Consider the following 24,218-nt stretch of genomic DNA (forward strand, 5'->3'; position numbering starts at 1 on the left):
TCACAGTTGATGCTCTTAATTAATTTACCATCTTCCAAAAATTAAGCTCAAGAGCTGTTAACCGTGTACAAATTAGATTTTAATGGTTAACAATGATACGTTTTATTTTATGATTTATTCATCATGCAGAAAAGGCACAGTGATTAGCAACTGAACTAGTTACATAAAACTTAGGCAAGAAAGATTGCATTTAGCATGTTTAGGTAAACAAACATTGCATTTTGTGCATTAAAATCTGAAATAATTTGAGGTAAATGGTACTTACATTTCTGTATATGTGAAATGTCTGGACACAGCTCTAAAAATCCACATTAAAGAACACACATTTCAAAGCATTCTTTTTTACATAACACCTTCAACGTTCTTCTGTAGGAAACTTCCATGATTAAAATGTTGGACGTGCTAAAAAGATGCAGATTTGACCATCCCGTCCTATCAGATATCACGATTACCATAGAAACTGGCCAGTCTCACGCTGTGTAAAACCCTGTCCTAATTGCTTGGTCAGGAAATGTGCTCTTATCTTTGAATATGCTCCCTAAATCCAACGCTTTAGCAAAATTATGTAATGGAAGTCTTTATAGTGTGTTCGTCTTATATTTTTTTTTTCATTTTATTTTTTTGATATGCAAGTTAATTTAGATTTATTCATAACTGAATAAATTTTCATATGATTCTCAAAAACATTTAAGTTACTGTAGTGTTTGAAGATGTACATAATTTTACGTTAAATAACTTGATACATCACACACTGTATGTGTAACATTAAATACATATAATTAAATAATTTTTTAAAATCTTTTTTCTTTCATTCTCTCCTTGTCCGATTTTATAACGAACACTTCACGTGTTCACTGAATTCTGACTTCACCCCAATGTTGGTTCAACGTTGTCTACCCAACAAAATGTATCAAAATAAGGACGTAATTCACAATGTTGGCCCAATGTTGGGCCAACGTTGTACTTCCAACAAACTCCGTCAACTTAGTGGTGACAAGCTAACAATAGTGGCCCAACGTTGGGCCAACGTTGTGTCCCCAACCAACCTTGGCTTCTGAGTAAAATAGTGTTATGTTAACATTGGCCCAACGTCGGGCCAACGTTGTGTACCCAACGCCAACCATCGGCCAACGGTCCAACCATTAGCCAACGTTGGGCCAACGTAGTCATGCTATCTGGGGCGTTATGTACGGAGGTACGGAATTGATAATAGATTAGAAAACTTAATAGAGGTTAAAGTTATGGTATTAGGGGCACTATCAATATTTACCAACACAAGAGATTGTTAGAGGTAGAATAAAATTACTTTAAAATACCTTACTCATAAGAGATAGTATCTCATTTTATTTTCATTTTCGAAAGGAATTAAATAAAGAAATACATTTTGAAAGGAAAACTTGGCAGCAGTTAGTCAAGGTGGTAAGGGAGGGGGTTGAGGGAAGGATTGGTGCCGATCCCTTCCTAGACAACGTAATAATGGCTTTAAAATGGCCAATTATTATAGTTTTATTAACTGTTAAGCTAAATATTTACATCGCAAAAGAGCTTCCTTATATTTTCCTGGTGTAAAAGGAAGCCGTCAATTGTAAAAGTCAGCGCTTCTCGCTAATGTCCATTAGTACTCTTATTATGAGTATGAATGATAGCAGTTGTAAGAAATCCTGCAATAGAAAAATTTCAGAATAAAAAAAGCCTTAGTACCACTTGATTGACGTGATAAAATATGCCAGTCCTCAGCATACAACATATTTCCTCTCCACAAAAACACTGACGAAAGTACCTTGTTGGCTCATATGAAGCATTTTCAGGAAAGGGGGGGGGGGCAACCTTACAGAAAAGAAGTCATCGGACGTATTTAAGGGGGCACAAGCGCAAATTAGTTCTTTTAGAGATTATATAGACCAATAACTAATAATTCTTAAAAATTTGGTTTCGCTTATAAATACCAAACAACAATCTTACGAAAATAATGTGTCGAGAAATATAGTGATCTACGGCAAATAAGTGTACACTCATGTTTCATGCATTGATGTTCTTTTCATTTATTTCTCTATATTTAATGCTTAAATTTCATTACAAAATAATGAAAATCAAAGAGAAAAGTTATAGCTGTTCTTATACTAAACCTTCTCCAGGAATTGTTGATAATTTTGCTCTTGATGATATCGAGAAATGGAGCGCTAGTACTTTGTTTTCTTGCTAACAGAGAATGCATTGTGACCAAAAAAAAAATTATAGAGAGACCCTTAAAGTTTTCATTTTATCTTCTTCATGTACCATTATATGTTGATGAATTGAAAATCAGGAACTTTTCTCTTAATAGTCACAGAAGTACAAAAATCATAGGTTGCTACGCTATAAATCAAAGGCTAATAATATAAATTAGAAAAAATATTTGATATCTGACAGAAAAATGCCTTAACACTTTACAAAGTGTTGTATAATGAATCATCAAAGTTAGCTTGAGAAGTGTTCAAAAGAATAGTTTCACCTGGCTTATATAAGAATCATACTCTTCATACAAATATACTCTAGTGAAATACAATTTCCGACATTAGCTGATTACAAGAGTGAATGTAATACAAACAAAGGAATCATATCATGTCCATGTACAAAACATAGTTAATCAGAAAAATGCAATTTTCAGTAAGAAAAAAATTGAAGTTCAAAGTTGAAAGACAATTCAAACAAGAATATTAATAGAAGGTATACTCTGCTTACTAGATGTTCATCTCATTCACATTTAAAATCATAATGATCGTCTAGTGTAAAAAATTAGGAAAACTCAACTTCAAAAATATATTAATAAAGAATTCTTAAAGAGCTTTTTTCTATGAAAGTAAAAAAAAATCCTTCCAAAAAAATATTTCAGCAGTATACAAAAAGATACATATTTAGACAAAAGATACCCAATTAACGATAGGAAATTCTGTATGCATTTCGTATATGTAAATGCAAATGACAAAGGTCAAAGAGAAAAATTTGACTTTTCCAACACAGATTTGATGATCTTTTGCAGATGAAATGATTCTGATTTGAAGGTAATAGAGTGAATTAACCCTTCCTTCTACGATTAAAATTTTCACTGTGGTTAGATGTTTTCCTTCATTTTGTAATTACATATGCTTTGTATTTTTGATTTTTGAGGTTGGTTCAATGTAGACATCGCTTCCAACATGCATGTCCAGAACATTGATCGATTTCAGTAGACATCAAGGGATCCGTTGCAAATAGGCTTCCGCGTTTCTAAATCGGAACTTTTAACAAGTGCATTGCATGGTCGACTTCACATGACAGCTGTGTGTGTTTTACAAAGCAAGATGTTACTACAGTGCAGAACAGAATACAATGTATGTATAGACTTCCTGTTTGTATCCAGATGTAAGACCATGGATGAACGAATTTCTAAATAACAAAATAATAGTATTAAGGAGTGACTTAATGAATCACCTCTTTTTTCCTCAGAAAGAAAAAAAATATGCGATCGACATGGAAAACAGTTAATCCCATATAGTCACCAATACACCAAAATCAAAGTAACTCATCATATTGTAATTTACCTAATTATAGCACAGTATTAAATATGATGATAGGTACATTGTACATGAAGCAAAGAATAAGAATTTTGAAGAAAAAAATAACATTCTAGTGGACTTTGAAGTAATATGTTTAGGTGATGAAGAGTTCAAAAATAAAATAAAATTTAAAAGTCTAAATGTATATGATTTACAAATAATAATTAATAATAATACCAGCTTCGGTTCCAGTGTTATTACATGTAAATAAATTTCATCAACATGAATTACCTATATTTGAACTTATATAGATAAGACTATAATAATATTATGATATTATATCTTTAACCTCAGAAATGAATATTACATTGCCGATCATCAGATCAATATTTTATACCATTATTACTCCATTTACTTGATTATTACAGAGGGCTCACGGCGGGTGTGACCGGTGGACAGGGGATACTTGCTCCTCCTGGGCACCAGATCCCACCTCTAGTGTGTCCAGGGGTCTGTGTTCTTGTCCTCTTCACAATTTGTTTTCTTTACTGGATTAATGAGTTTGATCATTGTTTGTTATCTTCACTTTTTCATCAAGCTTTGAATACTTTTTTGATGACATTATTCAAAACAGATTATCCAACATGACTGATACCATTACAGGACTTTTACAGTAACACTTAACATGCTTGATTTAGTAATTACTAAGTCAAGTAAAAGGTGAAAAGAACCTTTTCGCAATTCTGGTTATTGTTATATATAAAATCTTTACTATTTACCTGGAGAATGTAATTCTCGCGAGCAGAAGATGGAATACTAAAGGACTCCATCAGAAAAGGAAATAATGTTTCCAATTTCCAATCATAAATTCAAAGTAAGTGTCAATTATGATCGTAGTATTAAAAAAATATATTAATCGAATCTACACATACACATGTACATGTATATCTAATGTTTGAAAATAATAAACAGAATAGCTCATCTTCATCTTCAGCCCTTACATTTAAGTACTGACTTTTCTCAAGATCAAAGTTCATTACCAAATAAAGAAAATGTTGATACTTTTTTAAAAAGTATCCTGTCGAATACAATGTATACTGCAGTGCTATTAGTATAGATCACCCATACCAGAGTTAATGTTACAGCTATACAAAATTGTTGAAACAGAGGGACATGAAGACATCATCCTCTCAAAGACAATCTCTCATTTGATGCACACCAACGTAGTAATCCTACATTTTTAAAAACCTATTTCTTCAAGCAATCCAACAGTCATTTGAGTGCTTCCAATAAAAAATTAATTTTATTACATACTTATTCAAATATCCGTGTTAAACTTCATATCTCAATCTGAATAAAGATATTTTTCAGAGAAATCCATGCGGCAATTTCCAGCTTATCTCATAAGAGTCCTTCTTTGATGTCCACTCTCAAGATTTGCCTGTACTCAAATAATACTAAAATGTCCTAAAAGCATGTTCGTAACTTAACAAAAGTGCTTGACATTTCAGACTTCAGACCCATTATTTACTATGAAGGAAGTATGTATTGACCATGTATAGTATTCTTACCAACCACGTCCTGGATAAAGCAAGTACCCGATCATACATGACAATTGTTTTGAAATTAACAAAAAAATATATATGTTAAGTACCCGTATATAGCATAACAAATACGCCCTGATTCAGGTTTTAGTTTATATATCCAAAAACTTCAAATGGAGTCTCCAGTTCTATTTTTTATAATAATATCCATCTGTTCCATTTCATATAATGGAATATCCTCACGTGCAGAACATACAAAATCTATGCATGATTCAAGGGCAATGATTACCATATTCTGGCCAACGCTAACGTTAACATTCATGAAGAAAAAATAGAATAAAGCGTATTCAGCATTGGTGTTTTAGTAATTTAGAACTGACATCTGTATAACAGACTGTCATTTTTTGGAGCTTTGCTGCTTTTGCAATTCCTTGCACTTCTTGTAGACAAATGTGCATTCCACAAAAATGCCAAAGATACACAATAATGAAACGAAATTGCATTTGTCACTTGTTTTATTGGATAATACATCGCATGCGTTTCAAATGTGCATACGAAAATGATGCAAGAATGCAAAAAAAAAAAAAAAAAAAAAAAAAGAGCGATACTATATGGAAATAAAACTTGCAATGTTTAATTATTAACGAAGGTTTTTTTCCACAAAGGGAACGAAAAAATGAATATAAAAAACAATTCATTAACATACTACATACAGTTAAACATCGATACTTTAGAAAAACAAAACTACTATGTTACACAATTAAAAGATGCAAAACATAATTGCTACTGCCATTTTATTCATTCGTCTTGGCTCTTATGTGTTTTCGAGGAATTGCTCACTAGATAGTACAAAGGACCTGCCTCTACAAGTTGTACCTGTGTCAGCCATATTCAAGTTGGTATGTCGTAGGGGAAAAAGTTAATGAAGTTGAGCGACAAATATTGTTAGGTGTTATTGTCATCAAATCTTTGTTTTTTCTGTGCTCATAGAATATCAACAATGCGTCCATACTAGGACTTAAACTTAAAAGTGCCTCTCAGAGCTTGCAGCAATATAATTGGTATATAATGATCTACCATCTATTTATAATGTCAATTAGTTAAGAATATAGAGTTTTCAGAATCGTTCAAAAGATACCAACGAATTATACAATCATTCACCATGAATATAAAATTATCTTTGAATAGAAAGAAAGTGTACAAAAAAGTAAAACAAAATAATGACTAAAAGTTATTATGACTATATATAATTAATATATTTAAACGGAATTCCTAAAAATCACTAACATATTTTACTGGAGATTGCAAAGCTCACCTCAATGACTGTAATACAAAGTGTAAGTAAGCCAAAATATCTTAACAAGGTCATTTCCATAAAACACATAAGCTTATTTCGTCATTACGTTGTTGAAGTTTCGGACATCAAAAATGAATACTTGAAAGAAGACTGCAATGGCATCAAGATGTATCAGCTATGTTAGTTTGATCTAGGTAGGTCCGAGTTCCTAAGAATTTTCCAAAGATTTTAACCTAGTGACTTCTCTGGAATATATTGTCAGATGCAGCATAAAAAATGTAACAAAACAGGTGAAGAAACAACTTATATACTTATATATACCTGCAACTAGCAATCAATTCTGGTAACCGATTCATGGTGATCTTCCGATTTAAGGCTTTTTTTTTGGGAAGGGGGGGGGGGGGCTACGTTAACGTTTTATTACTTTAATCATGAAAAATTAAGTATTCAGCTTTTTGTGAAATCTAAAAAAAAAAAAAAAAAAAAGAATAAAATAATTATATTAGTAGATTCAAGAAATCTATATAAAACTTATAACTATTCTTTTATCTTATTTGTTTACATTGCATTTTTTAATGTTACATGTACCTTGATTTGCTCTTTGAAAAGTGAACGTTAAGTATACAGAAAACATGTTTTCTGTCAAGTTCTGTTTACTTCATCTACTTAAACTTCCCATATGTGAATCTAAAAAAAACATTATAAACTCTGACAAGATTGTCTGTCAAATTTCTTCCTTGTTTTAACAAAAAATTTAAGAAACTTTTAACAGCTAATTTTTAAACCCTCATGATGTATGATTTAATGGTCGTTTATGATGCAATTTTAATCTTAAATGTCAGGTAGAAATTGAATTAATCTGTACCATTCTGTGATAATGTAACCAAAAAAAATGAACCTTAGATTTCTTCTATAAACAAACGGAGATAACATGCATAAACTTACATAAATATGATAAAAATTGTCTCTGTTTTGCTGTTGTGAAAGTCTGCTATCGTCATCATAAACAAATGATCAAAAACAGCTGATCGGAATCTTAACAACGGCCTGACAGGGTATCTACTAAAACCGGTACCATGTTCATCATTGTCATAACATGATTTTTCATGCACTGATATTTCATAGTAACATAAAATATTCGTATCCACTCACTCACAAAACTCCCACTTCTTGTACCCACTCACTCATAAAACTTCCACTTCTCTCAAGGTCGGGTATCCACAATGCCCAACACATTAAAGGGAATAGATCGGATTTACTAGTATTCGAATATAAAATCATAATTTATTCAAAGATCATGGTCACTGAATTTAAATTCTTATATTTAAAAGGAAAACAAAGGGAGTTCAAAAGGAGATGGGTGAACATATCGTGCAGAAAGCCTATAGCTTCAGATATATAAAAATCATGTTTAATTTATGAATTTTGTATTAAGAGTAACGCTCTCATTATAGAAGTTTATGAAATTATGATAAGCAAAACTTTTCTGAGGAAAATTTTCTGCGCAAAATTTGTTCTTTTACTAAAAAATAATGTGGTACTCGTGGGGTTCGAACCCATAAAAATCCTGAGTATCATTTTCTTTCGAGCCTAGCACGCTAACCACTAGACTACGCAAGTCCTGATGAATAGTGGCATTTAAATCATGTTTGTGATATGACCCTTGACTTAATGGACTTCAAGTATTTCTCGAAAATATGCAAAAGTTTTATCATAAAAGTATATTTTTAAAGTATAGTGGGTCCTTGCTCCATGTTTTTGGTAACAAAAAGATGTATATTTTTATGCAAACTTTGAGGATAAACTTTCAAAAAAATGGAGTCAAGACCCACTCATATCAAAAAAAGTGCTTTAATATGAGAAAATGACTCTTTTTGCCCTCTTTAGTGTGTGTATATTATTTCATAGGCAAATAATATTTCAATCTTTGTGAGATTTTTGCAAATTGTAGAGATTTTTGATAAAGTATATCTTAATGTTAGATGAAATATCAAGGAAAATTTTGATATAATTGAGATTTAATTTTTCACCTTTATGTTTGTCACACTATAGGCTTTTCGCTCGTCATGTTCACCCATCTTCTTAAACATTTTTGAAATTTGATAAGTACCAGTTAAAAGTATATACAGTTTATATTTTCTGCTACTACTGCATTACATAGTTTTTGTTCATAAGTATAATCTTTTTTTCGACATATAAAATGATTATCTTGAGATATAAATATTTTTTCGACTTATTACAGTTTCGACTTATTACAGTGTACCAGCTCAGCTGAAAAGACTGGGAAGAATTGAATTAGGAACTGATGATGCAAACTTTTTTCCCCCAAAAATCATGAAAATTTCAATTAAAGACATGTTTATATAGTACATGTATATACCTTAGGAAAATACTATAGTTAGTTATAGTTTAATATGGTATCAGAGTTTTTACTATCATAAATCAAATGAAGTTTTCATTACTGTAAATCACAATATTTTTATTCTGAATTTCAAATTGCTATATCTTGTCCAAGACTTGCATGTAATTTTTTGATATCAAAGTAAAATATTATTTGTATACTAGAATTGACATATTGTTTCAAAAATTGTCATCATTGCTGTGCAATTAAAAAGATAGTAAGACCCCAAATCCCCAAAACAAGTTCAAAAATAAAAGTTCTATAGTAAATCATAGTATCAAAATATTAACTAAGTTAACTTTAGTAAATTTTTGTTAGGGTAGTCACATACAGTTTTTTTTTCGAAGTTTCAAAAACATATTAAAAGATTTTTTTTTAAATGCGTAGATTCATTTTATTTTTATTGCATCTCACCAAGACTTTTTACAATCATATTCACACGTTTCATTAAGAGTAATAAAATGTGTCATTTTGTGGTGGGGTAAATATTTTTCCATCTTAAAGTTAACGATATCAAGGCCTTTTTTTTAAAAAAAAAAAAAAAAAACATAATGACGTTTTCAAACTTATCTAAAACAAGATCAACACATAAAACATGTAATCACTTCTTAACAGAAAACAGATACATTCCTACAGGGATATATATAAATTGTCTTTACCGCACACGTTTGTATTTTGAATTATAAACAGATAATAAGGTGCAGCTGAATAAACACGCAAGTTTGAATGCTCCACACAAGCATATCTTTTATTTCCGATATATTTCATCACCCTGCAGTTGTAGACCAATAAGCTATTATTCTGATCAAACAAGATGAATTGTTTTCTTATGTATAAACTTGTTTTTCAACATTTTCTTACAAAACATCTTTCTTAAAATATACTAAAGGGGTGTTACCTTCTAAATGTGATTTAATGCAGGATAGTGCGCAATAAATTTTGACCCGATAGAAGATATTTGTTCTCTTTAACAAACGTTTGAATTTTTATCCTCAGAATTTGCTTTCAAATTTGTTTCTTGTCTATTTCAATAACTTTCAGATTCATCTGAAGATGCAAAACGGCACAAGTAAAGTATTCTCTTCTGACATCACTAACATAATTTATTTTTTTATAAATTATGACCATTGATATCCCCTTTCTTAACCGTTTACAGACATTTAACAAATAATTATATTTACTAGTCATGGAAACATCACTCTATTACACATATATCTTTGTTTCAAAGTAACTACTGTCTACAATACCAAATCATAAATCAGGTAAATAGACAAATGATGTCAAGAGAGTTGTAAACATGTTTACTAAAATATTTGATTCCTTTTGAATTTAGATGTAAATGAAATCATTATTAGATATGTTTTATCTTCACTACATGGAATTATTTATGTGAGTTCATGATTTACAGCTTAAGTTTTGTTTTCTCCAACTTTTTGTCAGGGCTTCTGATGTCACATATTTTTCTCAACATAACCCCCTCTCTAATATTTGGTAGGAGGTTATATTTTGTTATCTGAAAAAATTTTGCCTATGGGCTTAGCCCTTAATTTGAGAAATTTGAATCTTTTTTTCCGAACAATGCTTTGTGCATTTTTTTTTTCGTAGAGTTTGGTTTATATTGGTTCTTATTATGTCAAAGATTTAAAAATTTAGACGATTCATGAATTGCATTCAAGTCATTTAACACAAAAATTGGTGCTTAATTCAAATTCTCTCCAGCCATCCCCAATATTATCATTCAATGAAAAGATGTAACTAGCGTTGATATATCACTACTTTCAAACTGACATCTGTATGAATGTAAATCTATGGATTATTTTTTACTGTTTCTGCAACTCCCTGCACTCTTTGCTGAAAAATGTGCACTCTGCAAAAATATCAGAAGAGTGCAAAAAAATAAATAATTACTATAGATTTTTGCATGTTTTATTGGATCATATAATGCTTGCTTTTACAGTGTAGTGTGCATAGAAAAGCAAAAATGATACAAACACACACACAGTGAACCACTGAAAATTAATGAAATTAAGTCAGTGTTATTTTTTTTTAAAATCTTATGTTTATCGCCAAGTGTAGAGAAAAAGATGATGGAAAGTCATTCACATACTACATACTAGTAAAAACAACATAAAAAGCTGATCATTTAATGCCATCTTATGAATGCAAAAACTAATTGTTGCTGCCATTTTTGCCAATCATCCTGGCTCTTCTATGATACTGAGGAAATGCTACCTGGATAATGTTGAGAAAAAAAAAACAGCCTCTGCATTCATCTGTAATTATGCCAGCCACATTCATATGGTATGTCTCAGTGATAGAATTATTAATGACTTTGAATGACAAATGTTCTTTGGTATTATGTCTTCACTCCTTCGTTTTTGTGCGTTGGTAGAGCATAAGGGGCCCCCAGGAACTGGTCAGCTATACGTCCCGCCTCTCGAAGTCCACTGAGCAGGGCACCATGGACGGTGGCTGGGTAGTTTCTGATTGTGTGTTCCCCAGCGAAAAAGAGGCGAGGTAAACTGCCAGGAGAATTTGAAACAGGGGTGGCCATCAAATCGTAGTCATTGCCTGTGAAATCAAACAAAGATAAGTTGTCAAGACTTGATCATCTTGTTTAAAGTTTTGCTTTGATATACATGTATAAAATGTTACTTAATGTATCTTTGATAAGAAGAGTTACAAGAGGCCCAGGGGCCACATCGCTCACCTGAGCACTATGGCTAGGAAAACGCAGAAATCAGTTCAGTCTTGAAAGGATGAAAAGTTTAAATAAAAAAGTGGTTTGGGGGGGGGGGGGGGGTCATGAATTGAACAAATTTGAATCTACAACATCTGAGGATGCTTCCATTTTAATATGACCAATCATGGCTTTGCTGTTCTTGAGAAGATTTTTAAAGATTTTTCCTATATATTCCTATGTAAAATTTTGATCGCCCATTGTGGCCCCATCCGACCCCCAGGGGTCATGATTTGAACAAACTTGAATATACACTATCTGAGGATGCTCCCATATAAATATGACCAATCATGGCTTTGCTATTCTTTAGAAGAAGATTTTTTAAAGATTTTTCCTTTATATTCCTATGTAAAACTTTGATCGCCCATTGTGGCCCCACCCGACCCCCGGGGGTCATGATTTGAACAAACTTGAATCTACAATACATGAGGATGCTTCCATGTAAATATGACCAATCATGGCTTTGCTGTTCTTGAGAAGAAGATTTTTAAAGATTTTTCCTATATATTCCTATGTAAAACTTTGATCGCCCATTGTGGCCCCACCCGACGACCCCCAGGGGTCATGATTTGAACAAACTTGAATCTACACTACCTGAGGATGCTTCCACATAAGTTTCATATTTTCAAGCACAGTGGTTCTTGAGAAGATTTTTTAATGATGCCATTAATTTTTCACAAATTCTTAATTATCTCCCCTTGGAAGAAGGCGTGGCCCTTCATTTGAACAAATTTGAATTCCCTTTACCCAAGCATACTTTGTGGCAAGTTTGGTTGAAATTGACCCAGTGGTTCTTGAGAAGAAGATGAAAATGTGAAAAGTTTACAACAACAAAGACAACGACAACAACGACGACAGACAACGGAAAAATTTTGATCAGAAAAGCTCACTTGAGCCTTTGGCTCAGGTGAGCTAAAAACTTAAAGAAATGAAAAGCAGCGAAGATTTTTATCTTGCAAATCCAATTAAAAACATTAATGTGAACACACTTTGCACAAGACACTGAAAAGATAACTGTAAGTCACCTAGGTGAGACAAGGTGATCAGACAATCAAAAGTACATTCAAAGGATTCAAGTGTAAAGGAATCAATAACTTAAATTTAGTTTGATTTGTTTACTTCCATTGTAATTTGTTTTTCAAAAACATTGATTTTTCTCTCTGCAAAGACCTCCATAAATATGCCATGCTAAGTATAAAAAAAAGACATCAAAAAAACTGTTTAAGTTTTAAAAATTTATCCTCACTTCTTGTACTTCAAGTTTTTATGTATGAAGTGAGATTTTAACATTTAAGTATCCTAGCAAGAAATGCCTGTCAAAGGTTTCTACAACAAATTTGCAGTAACTTTCACAAAACAAATTAAAAACTTCATGATATACAAGATTTTATTGTTGTTTATGATGTAATTTTTATCTTAAACATTGAATAGAAACTGAATCAATCTCTATCTTTTTGTGATAATGGAAAGGAAAATTCTTTACTAAAGATTTTCTCTATAAACAAAAGGAGATAAACTCCATAAAATTATATAACAAGACAGGACTTGTGTCTGTTTTATGATGTGCTAGTCTGATACTATCGCCATTTTACTTTTCAAATGAGGGGAAAAGTGTACTTTAATGAAAATCTAAACTGCACTTTACACCAGAAGTAATCATTCATAGGTTTTATCATGTTCACAAATATTAAAAGAATTTTTCAGCTGTACCTAAATTTAACCAAATTCTTTTCCTTAATTAATCATGAGATTGTTATACAGGAATTGACAAGTGATGACCTCAGGTGTAGAAAGTATTCCTTGTCAATTCAAACTTTAAAGAGACCCAAAATACATCAGCTGACAAAGAGCCTAAGCCTTATAGTATTTTTAAATTATGAGCCAGACACAAAAAAGTAACAGACAGCTGGACAGATGGATGGACAGGACTGCCATACCATAATAAAAAATATGTCTTAAAAAAAGATGTCACCTGTAGATTCAGCATGTGTTTTTAGAACATTCTAATCTATAAATGTACATTTATATAAAAGCAGGAGTGTGAGCCATTTTATTCATATTGATGCATTTCTTTTTAAATCATCCAGACAACAAATGAAGAATTACTGCAGATTCCTATGTCTCAGTGTACACCAAAGCTGTAGTTACCTGAGGACCCAGCGGCCACAAAAGAATAAGAACCACGTGCCCAAGGGTCTGCCCTCCAGCGGGTCACTAAGGTCTCTTTGGGCTGCAAACAAAGGAAATATTCAACTTTCTGAGTATATGTATATTTCATTGTGTTGAAACAAAAATTGCATTATGTCAAGGGTTTTTAAGTTAAGGTCTATGTTCCAAAAAGTTTAAATGTCCATGACATTACTGCTCATAAGAGCTAAATCTGTATTTATACATGTATTTTGAAGCAAAAAAGAACTTACTTGGGGGACTGCATTGTTGCCAAAAATACCCTTGAGAACCACAAGAGACCGTCCAACTATGACATCATCACTGACATTTTCCATGATGGCTGCTGCTTCCCCGGCAACCAGAGCCAGCAGCACCGGAGCCTTATAGAGATTCCAGAAAAGAAAGAGTTCCCCCCTACTAGCTGTTGTACTACCAACATGACCAAACAGGTTAGCATTAGGGTCCCAGAACACTCTGTCAAAACATAGCACTACCTGTAAGAGATGTTGTAAAAGGAATTGCTATTAATGCTTGAAAGGAGGACAGAAAAGTATCTATTACTGAAGTTTTTTTGTCAAAAAGCAATTTTTCCTTAACACTTATATCAAAAAAAAAACTTCTTACTATCATAAGCACATACACATGTAAATGAAAATTTTCTCAAATTGGGGTATGGATCTTAATTTGGAAAGTAAATACTAATTAAGCTGCCTTGAAAATATTCATCTCTAATCAATCTATTGTTAAGTTATGCTTATTATGGTATTCGTTATTTACTGAGAAGCAAAGAATAAAATCTCTGTATACTGTGAAATCACATATTTTCGTAGGTCAAATATTCAAGGTTTGAGGAAAATATTCATTCAGGGGAACTGTTGAGTAGTTATGTATAATAAATTTTACATTTTGTGCTGAACATGAATGCATGGGTTCTTCATGCCTCAAAAACAACAAAAACTTAAACCCCCACAAAAATAAATGATTTTACAGTATGAATTTGAAAAAAAAATTACTTTGTTGAGGTTTCCGAAGCCCATTCTTTGAATGGCTGAGGATTTCCACTCTGGTAATGGTGGATTGAATTGAACACAATTGAGACCATTCCCCTTGATACATTCCTTCAGCACCCCCAGGGGCAAGGTACACAGGACGGCATCTGCCTTCAGGGTTTGTTGGTTAGAGTTATTTTTAGCATTACTGACCACTAGCTCCACCCCTGTGGCTGTGTGATTGCACTTCCTGACCGCTGTGTTAAGTTTGATATCCAGACCCTCTGCTAAGGCTACTGGGACACAGGAGTAGCCATTTCGTACTGTCAAAAATTTTAAAAGACATCAGTTTTTCATGTACATGTAAACAAATATACTTGTGTATATTGAAACTTGTTCTTTTGTAATGTTCCTTAATATACATTAAATAATCTTTGCAATTTTTCTTCATTTTATACATATTTCTCCAAAAATTTATTGTGTACAGGCAATTAACTAACATTAAAGAATTTTAGGCAACTTGTGATTTATATGTATATCTGTGAAATCATAAAACGTCTGCTAGAATTATGGTTATACTGTCTGAACCACTTCTATTTTTCTTTACTACAAAATCTCTTGAATTTTCACAGGCATTTGATGAATTCATTTTCAATGAGGTTGATGATGAAATGAAAAAGACTTCTTAAAATTTTACCATTGAACAAATGGACAAATAGAGAACCAAATAAAGAGATCAAACATTTGACCCCCCCCCCCCCCTCCCACCATACCCATTGCTGTTTCTGAAAACCAGAAGCAATATCTCTTTTCCAGCAAAAAAAAAATGAAAACCCAAAGCAGCATCTAAGAAACATATTGCTTTTAAGAGGGGTCAGGTGAAGAACACAAAGAACTAAGGCAATAAAGCTGAAAAATTATTTTTCCTTCTCTTCTTGAAAACAACACCCGACATCTAGACATAAACAGAACATGAAATAATTCAGAGGGAAAACTCTTTTTATTATGTTTACAACTGCAGATTATGCAACCAAGACAGACAATTGTTAAAAGGTGTCAAATTATTTTACCAAAGAGAGATGCATGGCTCTGATGCTTACAGCAACTCAAGAACCAATAGCCTTGAAAACATAAATGAATGGAACTATTATCAACAAAGTGTAGGATTTCTCTAACAAAATTGAAGAGTTGTTCACATGTTTCTTGCAAGTTTAATGGGGTGTGGTCTTTAATTCAGATAAATATTTGATAATTCTTTTTTTTGTATCATTATTTCACCTAAATTACTCAGGATTTCAATTGAAAAAAAAAAAAAACAACAAACACTTTTGTGGAAAGCCTCTCTGTCTTCTTTGCACAAACACCTTTGGCAGCAATTAATTTTTTTTTGTTTTCTTTTTTTAACTTATTGATATTCAAAACTAATGCTTTCCTGTTCAGCAAAATAACAGTATGTCTGAAGTGTTTATGGTTAAAAAGTGTAATGTGAAACTCAAGAGTACATATATATGTTTACTTCCAATTCAAACTGAACATTAATGTTTATCATGTAGGCAACCTCCAAAACTATTTTATGACAGTCATGCTTTCATTTTATTCACTTTCAAATAACAAAAAAAAAATCTTGGAAATTTGTGTACACTTTTCAACAAAAGAGAAGTCAATTATCACAAAATGAAGTTAACTATGGGTTCAAGAACACAACTGTCCTCAGCATGCTCCAGTGGTGGTGGTGTTGGGGGGGGGGGGGATACATGGAAACACCGAATTTTCCCTAAGAGACTAACACCTTGACCTTCTATGAGGCACATTCATATTTAACTCAGATAACATTTGATAATAGCCTACATTTTAGAGATGTAAATATTCTATTTTACCAGCTCACTTAATGCAACATAGAAAGTTTCAAATTCAGACTTCAATGATACAGTTTAACATTACCTGTCAAGTGACTCCCAGAAAATTCAAAATCATCATCCTGGTCCCAATGTTTGAGTGACAGAAGAGAAAGGGGCGTGGCATTAGCAAACTCCAGGTTGGCAAAGTGCCAGTCCAGGATCTGTCTGTCACGTGAGGACAGGTAAACATCACTGCAACCAAATCTATGGAGAATTAGTGGAGCTGCCTGAACTGTATTCACTGCAGCAAACATGAACATTGAACACGAACACTGAACATGAACAGATTGCTACTAAAATGTAATATGGCTGGATTGTGAAGTACTCATAATTTGATTACATGTACAGTACTAAAAACACAGCTAAATTAAATGTGTTTAATTGATCTGTAATGAGGTCAGAAGTCAAGGTCAAGATTATATAAGGTGGAACAGAGCTAAACACAAGAGCTAAACAAAGTTGTTGGCTCAGAATGACAGAAAGAAAGACATCATAAACTAAAAATTAATTAAAAGACAGAAATTACTTGTAAATCCAGCCAAAACAATCATAAATTACTGATAAGTAGAGAAATAAGATTGTCAAGTTAACAGAAACAAATACAACATTAAAACAGTAACACAACTAAGAAATGTCCTGATAATTAGAATTCTATAGCTACACATATGTATTTTACGTGGAAGGAGTGTCACTGTACAGTCTGCTATGATTTCAAACAGAATGTGCTTGCATTTGGTTTAATTTATTTAAATTTCGAATCAAATAAATTGTCAAATAAGCTAAAGTGTGGAATACTTTAGGACTGATTCATAATGGAGTAAATAAGATTTATGAGGGTTAAGCTTCGATCTATCTTGTTTATATACTGTATATGCTGTAATATTATAAAGAACTAGTACAAGTAGGGCACAGACTTGTATATAAATGTATTTTATCAACTTCTGTATTAAAGCTGAGATTGCTTTACTTCATATAGATATTGTAACAAACATATATATTTAAACAGACTAGTACCTGTGTATAAAAAATAAAAACACAAATATAAATAAAATATGCACAAGTACATGTATACTTAATGTCCGAGTCACCAGGCAGAATTCCTGACATTTTATTACCTTGGTGATGATGTCTCCATCTCATGAAGTTTATCTTCAATTTCTTTCTGCTGTGTATGCAGCTGCTCATACTCCTACAATACATATATTTTAAAACTTACCTAATATTCATCTATTTTAATTACTGTGAAATCACTAATTTGTGTGTGCGTGTGTGGATGGGGGGGAGGTTAATTTTCGTTGTTGTCGGAGTATGATGAGACCCACAAATTCATGTCCTCCACAAATGTAAATTTTCAAAATATATACTACTCAGCACTTCTTCATTCAGAAAATTAAAACCCCACAAACCACCATTTTTTTCTCAATCCACGAAAATTTGACCCCATGAACATATTTGATTTTACTGTACTACACGTACCTTAAACAGACATAATTTTACCAAAAAAATTCAAACCCTACCTTAATGTATTTAACTACTACCTAAAATACACGTATCCTAAAATTCACCAAAAATATGCATATTTCAAAAGCTATTTACAATACACAAACTCAATTTTTATAAATAATATACACATTTCAATAGGTGACAATAAAGACCTTTCCCTTATCTGAATCCATCACAATTAATGATCAAAATATGCTTTTGAAGTATAACAAATGACACAGATGTGTTCCCTACCTTACACGCAGCATTGAGATCTCGTAGTTTGCTCTTGACCAGGAACTCGGCAGTTATGTCCCTTGGCGGTTTGACCTCTGAAGCCTCCTTCCATTGTTTGTGTAGCTCCTCCACTTTGTCTTTCAGAGACAACATCTGTAACAAGAATTAAAGTTTCTTAACCCTGATAGATAGTAATCTGATTTGTAATCAGTCTATGACACTGGTTAAATAAACTTTCATTTTGAAAATAAAGATCATAGCCATATCAGCATGATCAGTAAACTCTAACAATTTAGTCAGCTAAGTAATAGATCATACAAACTATCTCAATAAGTTTATTTTTAGTAAACAAAGGGATATGGAATATGATGCTTCACATCGGCATTCTTTATGAATTCACTATGCATTCTGATTTTCCCTTCATGTCAACAGCTACAGTAACTTATTACTACTGTACATGTTTATTAATTAAGCCCTATACTGTACTTACCGTGGTCTGGTTCTTTTTCAGTTTCTCCTGTAACTCTAAAATATGTTTCTGATGTTCACACTGCTTTTCCTTTACATGTTTCTCCTGCATTCTGTAAATAAACACCATTATCAACTTTTGTATTACCCTCTGCAGGGTCAATCTGGGGGTCATCCTGTAACCTCTGTTTAGCCTCTATAACATAACCAACTTTATGGGGCAATGCTCTATATGTAAATCCTATGTTGCCCCCATAATACATGTAATACATCATGCATAAGGAGAAGAACTCGTAAGTTGAGAGAACTTGTTTCTTATCCTTTTGCTTGTCAATAAAATATGTTCAAAACAAAACAATACATGTATGTCATGAAAGGTTACATTTGAAATTGTCCAAAAGTGTCTGAAGGTTAAAAAGATTTACAGGTAATTACAAAGGATATAGTGAGAAAAATGTTATTTAGGATAACAAAGGGAGATTACTTTTAAGAAAAAGTTGTTCTATTTACATGTATGTGTATCCATCGGGTTGTATATACAAAGAGGCATAACTCTGTCAAGTAAAATCTTTTCATGACTGATATAGAACACATGTTTACAAATATTTAAATGTAATACTGGCTAACAGAATCCAATCTTAGTGTCAGTCATGCAGTGTAATCTGCTATCTAGATTTAGTGGCAACTTTACGAGGTTGTATCATACATTTTTCTAATACTTCTACCCAAAAATTATCAGCAAGTTATTAAGTAGCTAGCCTCTGGCCTAATGTAAAATGCTTTAACATTCATTTTTCAATCTCTCTCTCTCTTTCTCTCTCTCTCAACAGATTTTTTTATAAATGTTTCATAAAATTTTTTTAAAAATTTATTTCTTAGGAGAAAAATCTTACTTGATGACTGCCTCTAGGGCCTGTCCTAGTGAGGCCGGTTTGTTGTTGACAAAGTTAAAGTCCATCTGATGAGAGAGATAAGATGTGGCCTCTAGTAATCTGTTGAATTCCCTCTCTACCATTTCATCTTTATCTTTGGGGACCTACAAGTACACAACAATCACTGAGAGTTCTAAGTTTAATTGCTAGTCTCCTTATCAATTGGAACTAGAATTGTTGATCTTAAAATACATGTATCTTAACATTAAAAATATCTAACAATAATTTTTTCTCTGTAAAAGACTGTTTAAATTATTAAGTACTTTTCCATTTCCATTCAGACTTGCATCTGACATATATACATGTATATATGTAGTCCAGTAATTCCCCTATTAGATGTGTATTTTCCATAACCAAAGCTTTAAGTAAATTTATGGATTTAATTAGGGCTGTCACGAGTACCCAAAATAACCGAGAACCGCGGTCCAAGTTGTTCGGTTTGGTTCCGGTTCCATTTTTCTGGATTTCGGTTCGGGTTTGGTTTATATATTAGAGTCTGTTCAATACAAAAAAATGGCGTCGAAATCAAAGAAATGATGACGATAACAGTGATAAATAAACATCACAACTGAAATCTACTTCATTCCATGACAAAACACTTGTCACGGAAGTATTAGATAATTATCAAAACGAGCAGGAATGGTCAGGTTGTGGCTAATAGTAGGCCAAGTCACCGATGTCTAGACGTTCGCATGGTTAAGACTTGTTTTCAATGTAAATTTAATGTAACAAATAAAGATTTTTCAGTTTAATTCATGAAATTAAGTTTTAAAATAGAAGTAAATACCAGACCCGAAAAACCCGGAACCGAACCGAAAATTTACAGAACCGACCCGACCCGAAAAATTTTGGAACCGTGACAGCCCTAGATGTAATGAATTACTCACTGTGCTACCGCTGGTCTCATACAAAGGGCATTTCTGTTTAATTTTATGCAACTCCATATTAATTTGTCTGCTTAGTATGGTCATTGGATTTCCACCTGGTTCCAAGTAAATATCAGACACATGTACATGTAAATCACAAAAATAAATCCAGAAAGCAATTACAGTAACAAATATTATTCAGAATCAGATGAAAATGTTTAACATTTACTCCTAGCATTCAATATCATAGAGCTTAAATAAAACTAAGAATATTTTTCACCTGTTCAATAAAACTTACCCAGACCAGTCACCACCATAGCTCCAAGGTCTGCCACATAGTTATTTTTCCTGAATGTGGCTACTCTACCCCCAACACGGTCCTGTACATCAATAGATTAATGGACATATAGTATACATGTATTTTAACATATGCAAGTGAATATGTAATTCTCATTACTAAGTTTGGTAATCCTTTTCTATCTCACAGCTAAATCTATTTCATAACATATCTGAAACATATACTTACACGGGCTTCAAGAATTGTGACATCCATTCCAAAAGCCATTAGCTGCCTGGCTGCAGTCAGTCCTGCTATCCCAGCCCCAATAATTATCACTTTACCATGCTTTTTAACTGCAAGTTATTTAAAATACACTTTCAAATTTTTTTTTCTTCAAGCTGACAGAAACAAAACACAATAAACTTGCTGCTAAAATTTTAAGAATTTTTTTATCCATATTATTTTTCGCTGTGTATTATCTTTTTTCATTCTTTTATTCAGCAATATCTTCAAAATTTAAGATCGTACCAGGTAAGGGTTTCAATCTCTTGAATACACCAAAGTTGATGTAGCCGAATCTCTCTAGGTACGTGTGTACTCTCATTACTAGTGGTCCATCACCTTTGTTATAAAGATTGTGGCGTGGAGTAAAGATCAAGTCTTTTACATGTATACACAAATAATGTATTTTATTTTCCTGAATCTTTTCCAAAAAATAAAAGAAAACTTGACTCAAAGTCAACTCATATTCTTTCATTTTTCATATCAAAAATTCCTTTTTTTGCTTCAATAAATATGTATTCTAAAGAACCGGATATTCTTTCCATAACTTTGAACAAAAAAAACCCTTTAATCTGTATTTTTATATCTTACACATTTAAGACTTACTGTTATATGGTGCCTCAATCTGTGGAAGGGCTACCTCAAATGTTAGCTGTTGTTTAGGATTTTCCAGCCACAACTGAAGCTAGATGTATACATAGAAAGAAAAACATATCTAATATTGAACAGACTATATGTATATGCAAACATGATAAGGTCATCAAATTTTTTTTTTTTTTAAATGCTCACTTTATGAAAGCCAAAGGCTATAAACTTAATGCATGATTACTTATAAGCAGACAAAATACAAAGAGTAAAATACAACACTAAAGAAATCTTCCATCAAGAAAATCTCTGACAGTCTGAAGTCCCTCTACTGTTAACTAAACAATTCTTTCATTCTATATTTGGTATCAAAATATCCAGAATATAATGTCACATTATCACACTATGTAAAACATTTTCGAGATCTCCTATAGTCCATGTATATGTTTACAATTTAGTTTCGAGATGCAAGAAAACTTTCTAAGATCTACACTCACCAATCACCATTTTGGGCCTAGAATATGAGACAAATTCTCTTCCTAAGATTTTGAGCTTAGGATATCAGAAGACTTACAATTCTCGGAAAGTCCTGAGATGAGACTACAAATTTTATTCCCAGGAACTTAAGAAGACTTACGGTACAGACCTGTTCATGGGACATATTTCAATCCCGAGAAAAACAATGACTTACAATTTTCTTCCTAAGATGCAAGGAAACTTACTTAGTAATTTAAAGTGTTTTCCTAAAATATCAAAGGATTTAAAATTTTTGAAGTAAGAATGGGGAGTAACTAACAATTCTATATCTGCTTCAAGACTTACGATTCTATCTATATTTTATTGTATTTTTGAGAAGCTTGAAGACTTACAATTCTGTTTCTAAGATGTAAAAAGACTTTCTGGGACTGAGGGGGCCCTTGCAAAATATCTGGAAAACATGCTGCTTCCTGTGATGTCATTTTGTCAAATGGAACTCTGCTTTGGAATGCTGCTCCTTCTAAACCTGTGCAAATAAACAATTAAAAATATATAAAGACAAGTATGTCATTATTTTTATGTATTGCGTGGAGTGATACCTGTTATATTACAATTAAAAAAAATAACTTTTTTATTATGCATTTTAACTGTTTCAGTATTTGTTATTCAAAATCTATTTCCATTTAAGCATCAGGTACAAGTTAGTGTTTATCAAAGAACCTTTTAAATTATTCAGTGATAAATATTTTTGATTGCAATTAAACAAAATCAAATCCTTACATTTTTTTTTTTAGATTTGACGAATATATATCAGATATAAGTTTTTTGCTGACAGTATCAAAAAAAACTTTTATGACAAACCTTCTTGGATTACCCTACACAGTGAATTAAAAAAAATCAGATGTTTGTTTACTTTTGATTTTGTGTATACCTGTAGGGTCATCATTTTCACTGTCGTTTTCTGGCTCCGGCTCGGGGTCAGTCTTTGCTGGGGCAGGAGCTGGCTGTTGTTGAGGTGGTTTCTTTTCTTCTTGTGCTTTTATGTCTTTGTCTTTCTTCTCCTCATCTGATTCCATTTCTCCATCTGACACAGTTGTTACTTGCTCATCTGATTCTTTATATTCAACCTTAAACACAATTAATAAGCTACATTTATTTAAAAAAAATAATAAACCACACCTGCTCATACCCTCCCCTATTTGGTTTTGTTCAAAGCAATGAAAGACAGTTTTATAGGATAAATTAGTGTGCCTTCTACAGTGAAATTTATCATAAATGGAGGGGGGAATATTTCAACGAAAATGTTAAATATTGGCCAATATTACAGTGAGGTCCGAGAATTTTCGGAACGAACCTTTGCCTTCTTCCTCCGACTAGAGCGTCTTCCCTCTTCATCGTTATCTTCCTCTGTTGGTGATCGCTTCTTTTCTTCCATCTTATTGTTTTACTAATTTCAACAAGTCTTTTTATAATGCACAGTGTTATAAAACTCCTTTACTTTAATTTTTTGCAGGCAACAAAGCCCGACGCTTTCCGGAAGCAAATTATTTTTAGAATCCCGATCCCGATAGAAACAAGTTCGAGTTGTCTTTCTTCCTTCTAAGTATGTATAGATTTACATTTTCTCCGTCTTACGGTCTAGGATATTATTTCTAGAATTGTTTAATGCCCTTTTTCCTAATAAAAGAAAAAATAATATCACTAATCACTTGATTCGATACATGTAATCAGATAAAAGGACGCAGATCTCTGCAGTTGCGTCTTTTTCATCAGAACTTGCATTACACAACGAATGAATTTTAGTCAAAAATTAAATTACTTATCTTTTCCAATAAATGGTAGTGTAAGATGTAAATTATACCACCAAAAATTATCATGATATTAAGGAAGAAAACCCGTTTCCGGTTTGCCCTTAAAAAAGGAGCCGTTCTAGTTCCCAGTGAAAGTCAACCATGACACCAGATGTTTTGTGGAGACCCATTAATTAAGCAGATAGATCAGTTAATTAGAATGAAAACTATGTCGTTGTAAGATATTACGGCGCTTCTATTGGTGA

The 24,218-nt window shown here is 32.3% G+C and overlaps 1 protein-coding gene across 2 annotated transcripts; it reads right to left on the reverse strand.

The window, feature by feature from the left end:
• Window positions 1-10,669: 10,669 nt before the first annotated feature.
• Window positions 10,670-23,665, reverse strand: LOC133204190 (lysine-specific histone demethylase 1A-like). 2 transcript variants are annotated; one of them, XM_061339939.1, is made up of 17 exons: window positions 23,517-23,665; window positions 23,094-23,289; window positions 22,555-22,688; window positions 21,707-21,785; window positions 21,347-21,439; window positions 21,065-21,171; window positions 20,837-20,918; window positions 20,560-20,654; window positions 19,634-19,776; window positions 18,763-18,853; window positions 18,291-18,425; window positions 17,669-17,742; window positions 16,597-16,745; window positions 14,680-14,978; window positions 13,918-14,160; window positions 13,646-13,727; window positions 10,670-11,328 (listed from the first exon to the last, which is right to left on the reverse strand). In XM_061339939.1, the coding sequence occupies exons 1-17, from the start codon at window positions 23,595-23,597 to the stop codon at window positions 11,114-11,116; spliced, it is 2,298 nt and encodes a 765-aa protein (XP_061195923.1). In that variant the 5' UTR covers window positions 23,598-23,665; the 3' UTR covers window positions 10,670-11,113. The 2 variants fall into 2 exon arrangements, with proteins under 2 accessions (XP_061195923.1, XP_061195922.1); XM_061339938.1 differs by having other exon boundaries at window positions 16,597-16,757.
• Between the last annotated feature and the right edge of the window lie 553 nt (window positions 23,666-24,218).

This window comes from Saccostrea echinata, unplaced genomic scaffold (genome assembly GCF_033153115.1).
Source record: "Saccostrea echinata isolate AGI-Se365-2 ecotype Australia unplaced genomic scaffold, CSIRO_AGI_Sech_v1 ptg000052l, whole genome shotgun sequence".
NCBI lineage: Eukaryota > Metazoa > Mollusca > Bivalvia > Ostreida > Ostreidae > Saccostrea > Saccostrea echinata.